The following is a 12,286-nucleotide window of genomic DNA, read 5'->3' on the forward strand; positions in this document are numbered from 1 at the left end:
TTATAACTTACATAACACATTGGCTGGAACGCATCTTTTTTCACGCTGATTAACATCATTTTAGCAATCTGAATCTGCTGATAAACCAATTTCTCCCACCTCCTTCTCTTTTAGCACAGGTTTCCTAAAAAGGAAACCCTATAAGCCACTCTGCCTTCATTTTTAAGAGGAATCCTGCATGTCAGGAATAGTTCCCCAGGAGAGCACGCACACCAGTTTCAAATGGTGCATGCCACCCGCCAACAATCAGCAGCTTGCCACAACGTCTGAGTCAGGAGGAACAGTGAGCAGTACAACACATAACACTTGAGCTTGTGAAGGCAGCAAATCTGCTGGTTAAGAACATAGTATTGTGTTACTTCTGCTGTAGGTACCACAACAGGGTTTATAATCATCATAAGAGGTGATAAGAAGGGAAGTGATTTGCCTGGGGGGCCTCTTGCACCCTTCCCTGTGCCATCAAATAGTCTGTTACTTATCCTGAACAAAATGCTTGGAAGGAGCAAATGAAGCGAAGGGCTTTTTTTCCCCCATTTACCATGTTCTTGCTGTCCCATTCAGCCACATATGTTGTTGCTACCTGATGTGAGCTGATATGCCAGTGCCGCACAACCATACTGTTGTCTTCTGCCAAACAAGGACAAAGAAGCTCGGATTTTGGGAGAGCTGTTCCCTCAGGAATCCCAGTGACCTATTAGGTCTTTAAGACACTTACTGTCTCCTGCTGCTCCAGCAATAAAAGGCAATGGAAGGGAGCCAAGAATCTGCTTATTCTGATGGAAATCCAGTTGGTTGTTCAGCGGGAATTGATTTGACGTGATTTCCATTTATATGACAGGCAACCATTCTCAGTTTTGCAGATTTCTTTCTTTGCATGTGATTCCTGGAATCACACCTTTCCTCCAAGCTTGTTTGAACTCAATTTATTCTACTTGCTTCAGAAATACAGAGCATATAAAGTAGCTCCTTAAAACATACATACATGTAAAACGTTTGTGTGATTTTTTTAGGTACTGTTATTTAAAGGAACATGTTATTAACATATTTGAAATTGTTCACTGTATTATAACTTATGCCAAATATCTCACAATACTTTTTAACTTTGAGGGTTTTGCACGAACACCTCATCAGAGTGAACAGAACAGACTGACTGACAGGTGATAAGGCTTTATTTTTTACGATTGCTTTTATGTATCTTCTACTATAATCCATTTTGAAGAATCAAGGACTGAGCAGGTCTTGTTAGAAGCAAAGATCTAGGAGTGCTTCTGTCTCAAGCTTGCAAAATAATGAATAGCAGCACATTCTGTAAGTCAAAAGAAAAACTGTAGTGTTGCAAAATCATATGGGTGAATAATTACTGTCTTCATACATAAGATCAACAATAGATGAGAGAGAAATTAAGCAGCAAGGAAGAAAGAATTGCATTATGGAACATAGTAGGAAAAAATTATGTTGACTCTACGATTAGCCTGGAGGAAATTTGGGAGTTGCATCTATCATGACCTTTAGCCCACAGCTCTGTAGCAGAATCCATTTTTTCATAATGGTATTAGGTTCACTTGGCTTCCATCCACCATTTCTGCGCAAGCAAAGAAAATCTGCAAGGGGAAAGAATTTAAAATGGAGGGAGAAATTATAATTATAGCTTGCTGGAGGCCTATTTTTCCGTAAATGAAGTGCTTCAAAAGAAGCATACTGTTATGCTGTCTTTTGAATGTAAACCTTTAGGGAACTAGTGTAAGAAAAGAAAGTAGAAACATTATTTTTCACCCCAAACTTGTTAATTTGCTAGCTCTAATGCCTTGTCAGGAAAACTCCATGCTCAACTTTGAACTCCAAGGTTAGTGCCAGTAATAGTATCCCCTCCAAGCATTATAACTGTGAATTACCACTGAAGTGATTAGAAAGATAAGAGACTCTATTATGTGAAGAATCAAGTATCTTATCTAGTCACTGTACTAATTGGAAGCAGTGTTGTATGGTAAGAAAAAGAATTCTTACTGAATTCGGCTTAAACCCAAAGATGTTTCAGCCATGTGGACATCTTTAATACAGAGAGATGGGTTATGAATTGGAATTTTTTATAAAAAAGTTTAATTTATGTTCATATTTCCATTATTTTTTGCATGTAAAATCGTACTTAGTTTTTAGTCTTTTATATAGACACACATTTCTAACATGAAAGTGCTCGCATATTGGAAATAATGGAAGGTATTGACACTCACATTGTGCTTTAGGATAGCTCAGTCAAAAGATTAAAGAAAATCTCTACAGCACAACCAGAAAAAAACATAAACATAGGTCTCCTGAATCCATATCACTTTCCTCGCTCATAAAATAGTCTCTCTTCCCTTTTTCTACCAAGATAGCAATAGAAAGATTAACAAGCAAACACAAAAGAAAAAAGGATGAAATGCATTTCTGCTGGAGGACTAATAATCATATTGCAGGAATGAAGCCTGCTGTAGATGATAGGCAGCACAACTACATCCTTGTCAGTTGACTGATAAGACGTGTCATGCATGGCGTTAGTAATGGAGGCTGAAGGGTTTTGGCCTCTTAGCCTCTCTAGTAAATCCTTCCTTGGTAAATAGCTCAAATGCTAATAATACTGGAGGCATTATCATTGATCAGGAAATGTTGTTTCATTACTTCCAGTTCTGTTACTGGAGTAAAATGTCTCCCCTAAGAAAACATCTTTTTATTGCTTAATACCTTTCTTACAGACTTTCTAGAATCAGAAGTAAAAATCAATATTTTTCTTACTGTGCCCTGAAATAACAATTTTTCCAAGTATGGGATCATGAATAAAATCTCAGACTTTATTTATTGCTATGTATAATATAAAATCATACTCAGTGTCCCACAGTATAGAAATTCTAATACAGAACCAAGGCTGGTGAAACACTATATAAACATAATAGAATTTTCTAGTATAGAAAAAGGTACAAAGGTTGTTTTTTACCATCCAGAAAAACAGTTGAAAATTGAACCTTGGTACGTCTCTATCATTAACAATTATGAAAAGCACACGTCCATGGTTTGACAAAAATTTGACAGTGTTTTTTTTTTAAAGTATAGCTGTATTTATAAGGAGAAACAAATATCTAGACCACTTTTTCCTTTTCAATCTAGTAGTTTACAAAAGAACTTTCTAGTATTATGCAATTCAGATTATTATTGGTAGTTGTAGAGGTATAGAAACGTCTAACTAAATTAAACGACGTTACCTCAAATGGCAGTATTTTAAACATTGAGACCCACAGCCTTCTCATGAGGATGGTGCCCAAAGGGGTGAAGTTGCAGTCCTCACCACAACACGTGACAGTTCAGCTCCCCCTTTTACTCCCTCCCCTCCAAATTTGTATCTTCCAGCACTTCACTGGCTTTGGCCAAAACAGACACAATGCAGGGGAAGGAGGAAAGAGGGCAATGGTGATGGAGCTGTTCTTGTTTCTTGGATGGTACATTTTTTAATGAGAAAGTGATTATGCGTACCTGGAAGGGCCTGTTCTGCCAGCCAGTAAAAAGCCATTGAGCTGTCATGGTTTCTCTTCACCATTTCTTTCATCAAGAAATAAGATTTGAAATAACATGCTAGAGGGGTAGGGTACTCCATGTACAGACAGAGATCAGGTGGGCTTTTGTCATCAGCTGCCATTGGGTCTGAAGCTTCTTCATAGTAATTGGGCATCATATCAAACTTGTTCAACCCTGGAAACCAGGGGAGAAATGCTGGCAATTCTTTGCCTACTTTAAACAGTATGAAACAAGAAACTGGAAAACTAGAAAATGTACTAAAGGAAAAAATCTTCAGAAACCCTACAGATCACCTATTTTGAAATCAGGCAGTTGCAGATAATGGAAGTCAACTTCAGGAGAAAGTCTCTGGAGAAATTACACTGGAATCCAATCATCGTTTAAAATACACGTTTTCTGTCCTTTGTGTAGCGTATGAGACAAGGGATCCTGAAAAAGAGAAACCAAAGAGATTTAGAATAAAATAAGCCTACTCTGATTTAAGGAATGAACTTTCATTATTCAATACAAATTTGAAAAGACAAAGAAACTTATCAGACTAAATTAAATGAGGAGCTCATAGCATTGTAGATGACTCATCATAATTCAAGAAATTTGTAACAGTGTAGAGGAAAACATAGAGAGCAGATGGTGCAAAGAATCCTTAGTACAAACCAGAGATCAGCGCTGAGCTCAACAGCCAGAAACCATCCTTCAGCCTACCTATCTTTCGTACCAATGGCACGAAAATGCTGCCATTAAAGTGATTAAAAGCCATGCTGTGCTTCTAAGCATTTTTTTTTCAAATGGTTTCATTGGGTAACCAAATTAGAGCTCTCCTGCAGCTACTGGATTTGAAACAACTAATTAAAAGAACTTCCCATTGATTCATCATAGGAACATTACAGCAGTCTTTATAAATGAGCAAATAGGATTTACCTATCTCACAATTTTCTGGTTAAAAAGAGCTTTACCAATAAATGAATAGGATCTTTAGGGTCTAAATAACATCTGCTCTAGTGACCAACTGTTGTAAGAAACTGAAATTTCTCCATAGAAATTTAGTAGCACTTCATAGCAACTGAAGACATAGAAACTGAGCTAGCTGCAGCTTTTAATTACTTGCCATTGTATGTCTGTTTCTTTGTACAATAAATTTCTGACTGGAATCCTTTTCCTAAAAGTCATTATTTCCTCTGAGATGTGAATAGGTAACCTCTGTATGACAAATGTAGTATCATCCTTCTGAACATATAAGAAATGGTCAATAGTGGCTCTTTTGTGGCTTTTTCTTTAAAAGTACAAGGGTTTTTTGCCCCATGTCCCAGTACAAACACAAATACACTTCTCATGTTCACAGCTTTAGGTACACACCTCTACATTTTGATTTAGAGGATGCAGTGGTGGCACAGTGCTACAGGTGTGATGTGAGCCTTGCTGTATGGGGCTTTTGGTTTCAAGTGCAGGTCAAGCACAGCTGGCTTAGGAGAGGGCTAAAGTAATTTTCTTCCATTAATTTGCTACCAAGTTGTGTCCCAGGAAGAAGACTTGGGCTATTTCTTATACTGAACTTTTGAGAGGATCTTCTGATGCACCAGGACTGTGTTTTGACATGCGCTTCCTCAAATGGAAGAGTTCCTGTGATGAGCTCAGGCTGAAAACACACATAAATTGCTGTATAAATTTGGAAATCAGAACCCAAAGAAAAATGCACGGCATGCGGTACATATGAAAAGCTTATAAAGGTTAGGTCATAATTTGAAGAAGTGTAATAGCAGTAATCTATATTTTAAAAGTCTAGAAAGGCCAAGACTGTAATTATATCTACAGTTTAACCTAGTGTCTTCTGTAATCGACATCCATCATTTCTGAAGGATTTGGTTGTCTGACCAGTGAACGCCCAAATGTCGTGAGATGAAGCCATGATGTGCTGGGGAACGTGGCCCAGCTGATGTCCGTCACCTGTGAGCAGGCACACAGGGTGTACCAGACGTATATGAAAGGTTGCTGTATCTCCCTCAGCCCCACCTGTAAATCACAGCTCAATACCAGTGAATGACTCAAAACAACAAATAGTAAACAAATTTATATTTGGGGGCCCTCGAAGGCCCTTGATCAGTGTTTGGCAAATACAAATCCACGTTTGCTAGCTCCTGTTTTCCTTTAAACAGACCTATCTTTGTTCCCTGCTTGGAGCAGCTGATTTTACCCCAGAGAAATATTACGAGAGCTCAGCATCACCCTCAACTTCAAAAGTAAAAAATTCATTTTAAATGAGGGAGTAGTTATACCTACCCAGGGATAATATTTTGGCCCAGAACCTGTGAATGCTTTTTTTATTTATTTATCTGCATTTTGTTCTGTTCAGTTACTTACATTATGCTGTTTAAGGACTTCCTGAAAAATAGGTTAATCCTTTATTCAGCATGGCAGGAATTCTTTTTTTCTCTCATTCTCTTGCATCAGACCTGTAGTGACAATGGCATAAGTGCAGGTGTAGCACAGTTTCCTGTGTAAGCTCTGTTTTGTCCACTTAATACTTCTAGTAGATTTTTTTCATTTAGTGTTACATGTTGGGTTGTTGGGGGGGGGGGTGGTGGTTTCACACCAGAGAGGACTGGACTATTATACCACAGAATAGTTATCCACAGGGAGAATTGACAGTGGATGGAAGTTTATTTTCTCTCTCGGACAAATGCACTCTCACAGAGAAAGAGATTGTTACGTGCATGCCTGTGTGTAGAGTTTCCCTTTTTTCAAAGGAAAACAACTGGGTTTGTTTTCTTTAGTGTTTGTTTGCATTGCAGAATTTATTTATTGTTTTCATTTCTTAAACTTCCTGAAATAGTTACAGGAAAGAAAACTAAGGCATGACTTAGACGCAGATTCTTATTTCATTTTCCTAGGGATACGCTTCCATTCAAAAGATAAAACCAGAAGTCATAAAAATGTGTTATTTTTAGGAGACAGCTCCTTGGAAGCTTACAAGAGGTTAAGTAAGATTCATTAATAGAGAGGAATGGGGGGTAGGGCATGTAATAAACTGATACTTGTTAGTGGAAAGACAAATAGCAAAAGCTGTGAACCACTGGAAGAACTGGAAGAACTTTTTTTTTTTTTTTATGGTAGCTGGTTTGTTCAGCTTACTCAGTTGTCTTCAAGACTGTTGAACAACATGACTGGTTTTGTTGTAACATTTGGGAAAGCTGCACATCAACACTATTACACCACCATTAGTGTCTGGAGAATATTAGACCTCGTTTGACATGCTTGACCAGATTAATAAAATCATTTTCTAGAACGCAATTTTTGCACCATTTGAAATTATTGCATAGATAACAGTGCACCTTCTTTTCCAAAAGGGCAGAAAATCCGTTTCTTAAAATGCATTAACCCCATAGTGAGGTAAGTTGGCTCTTGGGTGCATCCACCCACGTTGGGCCCCTTCCAAAAGCTGCTAGAAGCGGTTCCTACTTGCTGCGCTGCTGCAGAGCTGCAGCGTCAGTCACAGCAGGTAGGTTCGGGGGCACCTTTGCCCCCACAGTTTGCCCATAACCCAATCCCTGCCACCGGCCCCTTGTAACAAGCTGGCGCTTCTGTGCACACAGCTACCTCACTCAAATGCCCTTGCTGCTGCCAGCTCAGCTAGCAGGAACAGGATTTATTGCATCTGGTTTAAGCTGTGTAGCTTTATTTTACCCCAAAGAGTAAACCAAATGCACATTTTACACAGTTGAATTATGACATTTAATGCAGATTATCCTGAATTTATAATTTACTGTCTCTGAAACACAGTTCTGCTCTGGACACGATGTCCTCGGAGCCAGCAGCGCAACAGCCGGCGGTGGGGTCCGGCACAGGCAGTTCTTTCGATGTTTTTGTATGTAGCCATTTTTTAGAAGCTGGTCTGGACTTTAACAAAGGAGTTCCTGGTATGTACTTGAGACATTAATTCCAGGTTATATGGTTTCCCTGAGAATTGCCATCTGTCATGCTTTTCTGCCTGGAGGTCACTCAAAGTTACCTCGGGTTGGTATCCTAAGACAGTAGGTTGAAAGGATAAACCGTGTGCTTCGTCTTTAACCCGTAGTTATCCTTTTCCCTTTCAGCACCCTCCTTGATAGGTATGGTAAGGAAGGACTGGGCTTCCCAAAACAGCATTGCCCTCTCCTGGCAAGAGCCGGACTTTCCCCATGGAGCCATTCTGGACTACGAGATCAAGTACTATGAGAAAGTAGGTCTCACTTACAGCATCACCCAAACTCAGATCCTAAAGAGCAATATGTTTCATATTTTTACTATTTAAAAAATACTTTAAACTTTTTCACTTGATCCCACATGCAATGCTATATGAGTAGACGTTTTATTTTGTACTGATTTTTTGTTGTTTTACTTCTGACTTGTTAATGACTGTCTTGTTTCACATCAGAATCTAGTAGAGCAGCAGGCAGGCAGTAGATATACCTATCTCATAGTAAGTACATTTATGAAGATGGATAAATGGATCATATGCTTGAACATATTTTGATTTATGGACTGTAAAAACTTTATATTAGAGTGACACTGAAACAATACAATTAAGGGGAATGTCAATGTGATTTCATTTTGCAACATTATTTAGCAATAATCTCCGCTTAAATGAAAGTGCACCAGCCTTGTTTAGAGGGTTACAAAAGGTTATGAGAGAGAAATTGCATGGCATTCATGTCAAATTTCTGGCATGCTGTCAAAATTATGTGATTTCACACAAAAGTGGGCAACAACATGCATTACAAGTAAAGGTACAAGGTGCACGCACATCTTTTGAAAGTGTAATTTGAAGCCTGCTTCTCCCAAAGCACAAAACACATTTTGTCATTTCAAGTTGGCTACAGGGCCTTACACTTGCAGTGTAAAATTTAGTGCTAATCGGCACCTTCATTCCTAGAGACATAGGCAGGATTTTTTTGGTGTCCATACCTTAAACAGTCACCTGCTAAGTCAGTTCTTGCTGTTTCTCTGTCCCCTTTTCAAAGTCACAATGGAACTAATGGATATGTGAGAAGACCACAAAGAACAGAAACATAAGCCAAGTCATGACAGAAAGACTTAGGGATGTTAGGCTCTGTAAATATCTGAGACATTTCTTCCTTGGCTGCACTTCTCTGTTGAGATTATGCAGCTTTAATGATGCAGGAAAAAAGGGTAAACTGGGAAAAAATCTGAACAATTTAAATAGTACAGCTAGAGTGAGAAGACAGATTGTTTAGAATATTTGGTAGCCCAAGCAAAGAAACCTTACTTTCCTATACTAATGGAAGTCCTTCAGGTTTTGAACCATTACTATAGTAAGCCACATTGTGACTTGCACTGCCCTTGTTTTGTTTGTTGATATTAAAATAATAACCAGGTAAATTAAACAAGAGATTTTATTCAATTGAATAGGAGCGATTTCAAATATTGAAAACCAGTCATATGGACATTAAATTATAAAGCTTATATTTATAAAAAACTTTTATCAATAGATTATCTACCAATGTCTGTCAATACTGAATGACATGGCAAATAGGTCTCCTTAGAGGGCTAGATATTGCTTAGATTTGTCTGTTGTACAGCAAGACTAGATACATAAGCTTCACAACCCTTTGATATACACAGTTTAAACCACTCCTGTCTGTTTCTACCAAAAGAGAACCATTTTCTGTTTTCACCTTTTATAATGCATAAGGAGTATCTTTTAACTGTAAACTTCTCTTCCCTCTTAGGTGTGGGGAGACAAATGAACTGCTGGCATCTTCTAGTACTGTTGCACAGGGGTTATTTTCTCCCAAAGTCACTAACGGAACTAAATGCGTAGCTCTTGAACACAGCTCTAGTTAGTGAGTTAGAACAGGCATGCTTTCTGACAATGCAATGTAATAGGCAGAATGAAATACAAACAAGCCAGCAATAGCAGTAAGGTGACCACTTATTTGAGCAGAGGAATAGGTATGTGGCAGACTTTGAAGAACTCCCTTGGAGCTCTGACTCTAGAGCAGAGAGATGAATAATCTAGTACTGGAAGTCAGTCTGCTGATTTGCAGTATTAAGTTAGAAAATGATATTTAAATAGTGCTGAAGAAATGTATACTATAAGTTTAGTTCTGTGTTAAGTATAGCGGCCAAATGCAAATGGGATTTGTATATTGAAAAAAAAAAAAAAAGAGAGAGGGTGTTAGGGGTAGATACAGCAAGTGAAACTGTAATCTTTCAGGCTTCCCAGTAACCCTCGGAGAGGGAAATATCAGCATTTGTATTCTCAGCAGCAGTGACAAAATAGGGATGGTGTTGCATACCCACAAAAAATGTGATAAAGGTGGAATAATTGTCTACTGGATTTAGTATGAATTTACCACAAATAAAACCTCTACTGGTGAGTAGAAAATTCAGCTGAAGTTCAAGAACAGGTTGAGTATGAAAACCTCAGAAATTTTATTAATGTCGTAAGTAGTCAATAAAAATGCAGAGAACAGTATCCGTAGGTACTAATAAACATGCTAATTAGTAAAATAGAACAGCTTTTGCAGTCCTATGCTTACCCCTTTTTACCTGTCATTTGTGTTTAAAAAAGAAAAGAGACTTTGTTCTTCTATGCAATACAAGAAATTGAATGTCGCCATTAAATACAAACACTAAATACCCCATTTTCAACAGATTGCATCAGTTTCTTAACTTTGTGAAACTCTAAAGAACTCTGCAGGATTTTAGAATTTCTCAAGTATCAACTGCTATTTCTTATAAGGTATCGTGTGGAAAATTGCAAAATCATCAAGATGACATTGGGGACCATGCTAGGGGAACATGCTTGCTTTTAACTATAACCAGTAGGAATTCTGCGGCTCATAAATGGAAGTCATATCCTGTGATGTGCTCCCAAGGTTTGATGAAAGTTATGTAAACTTACAGAAATTAAGTAGCTCTAATAAGCTACTCCACAAAATGGGGCGGTTTCCAACAAGTAAGACTAATCAGTGATGGTGAACCCAGAACATAGAGATGCATCTTCCCATGCATATCCAGAACAAGTCGAACAAGGGAACGAGGTTCGACTGTACTAACTATGCAAGAAACTTATATTTACACTCCTGTGCAATACAAATTGCATACAGAGAACTATTGAAAGATCAAGCCTTGTCTGTGAAAAATATTCATGTTTTCTGAGAAAGGCTCTACCAAATAATAAAGAAATAAAGTAGAGAAGGAAAGTTATACATGGCCATCAATAAGCTACAAGTATGGAACACATACATTAATTTAAGAATATAATAAAGCAGCTCAGTAATTTGTCTGCTTTAAAGCACCTTTCACATGACCTTCATTTCTTCAGTGAATTGCTGCAAAATACTCAGAATCATAACTTACAAAATATTGCTTGCCTTTCTATCTGTTTCTAAAAATGAAAATCTTGAGAAAATAACAAAACTTTTTGTGAGCCAATTCTATATGGTTTGTACAGATTTTTAGTTTCTGATTTAGGAATACACCGGTACATATTTGTGTGGTTGGCTGACAAGAGGTCACTTTGTTCTGCAGCTTTTCAGCCAGAAATGCAGTGAACACAAATTGAACTAAGACACAATTAGAGAGCTGACTTGTCCTGTGAGGAGAGCAAAAATTCCTAGACATTCAGTCCAAGATGCTATGAGGTTTTGTCACAGTAAAGAGAAAAAGTTTTCCATTGCTTGAATAGTTATGTGATATAACCAGGGAAAGAATATCATGATATATAATGTTGTGTGTTGAGGCCTGGTAGTTGAAATATCTTATTTTGGCTAGATTATGAATCATTCTGAAAACTACAGTTAGCAACATTTGTCACCTTAGACGATAAGTGAATCTTTACAGCAACACACAAGAAATCCATTAAATGTTTGACCTTAGAGATCAAAGATATATTCTGAAAAGCGTTTCTTCATAGACCTTCTTTGTAGTCTTCATAGATACTAAATATTTGCAAATTATCTCTGTTGATTCAGGATGTCTGCCCTATTCTGCAATCTGTTATCTATCCATTCTATTTTATAATCCTTTAGTATCTTCCACAAACAGCCCAGTTCTTTTAAAAGAAAAACATCTCTCATAGGCAGTATTGTCTTTCCCTTTAAAAACCAAACTCCAGATATCAATATAATCTCAGTTTCTTTGCTAGTAGTAATCAACTTTTCTTTTACACTTTAAAACTATTACTTGGACACTGACCAAAGCTTTTACTTTTTGAAAGATTCCAGGGCATCATAATCTATTTACCTCTCACCAAAAAGGTCGCATGTTCGAGTCAGATGGAGGAGCGGGATAGGATTTATCCTTGTTACAGCCTTGTAATGAAGCTGAGTCCTTCTGCAGGAATTCCCTCATGGGAAAAGAAACACAGTACACAGTGGATATAAACCATACCAGCTGCACTTCAGGTTGTGCAGCTGAACTGGAAAATGCTTATTCCTCCCCTTTTCCACTCAAACCCTTAAAGTTAATCATCAAAAATTAATGCTCCCTGAGAACTGTATTAAGCATACCAAGCTGTATACGTATCAGCAACTGTACTAAGTTTAAGTTCTCCCATACGGCCCAAATCCATCAGCTGGATTATATTTTTTGTTACACACAAGATAATATATAATTAGCTGAGGAGGCCTGTCTATAGAGAAGAGATTTTAGTGAAATGTACCCACGCAATATCCCAAGGCATTGCAATGACATCTCCAAATAGAGAATATCTTTTTGGAGCAGGATGTAGGATGAAGGGACT

At 37.7% G+C, this 12,286-nt stretch overlaps 1 protein-coding gene across 10 annotated transcripts in view; it reads left to right on the forward strand.

The window, feature by feature from the left end:
• Window positions 1–12,286, forward strand: part of EPHA6 (EPH receptor A6) — a 511,564-nt gene that overhangs the window by 347,837 nt on the left and 151,441 nt on the right. For 8 of the 10 annotated variants that reach the window (XM_075768276.1, XM_075768293.1, XM_075768260.1 and 5 more), the window contains one exon: window positions 7,632–7,756. The exons of the other annotated variants lie outside the window; for them this stretch is intronic. In XM_075768276.1, the coding sequence (XP_075624391.1) occupies window positions 7,632–7,756 (125 nt within the window). The remainder of the gene's footprint in view (window positions 1–7,631; window positions 7,757–12,286) is intronic. 10 annotated transcript variants of the gene reach the window in all.

The sequence above is a fragment of the Balearica regulorum genome, chromosome 1 (assembly GCF_011004875.1).
Source record: "Balearica regulorum gibbericeps isolate bBalReg1 chromosome 1, bBalReg1.pri, whole genome shotgun sequence".
Lineage (NCBI taxonomy): Eukaryota > Metazoa > Chordata > Aves > Gruiformes > Gruidae > Balearica > Balearica regulorum.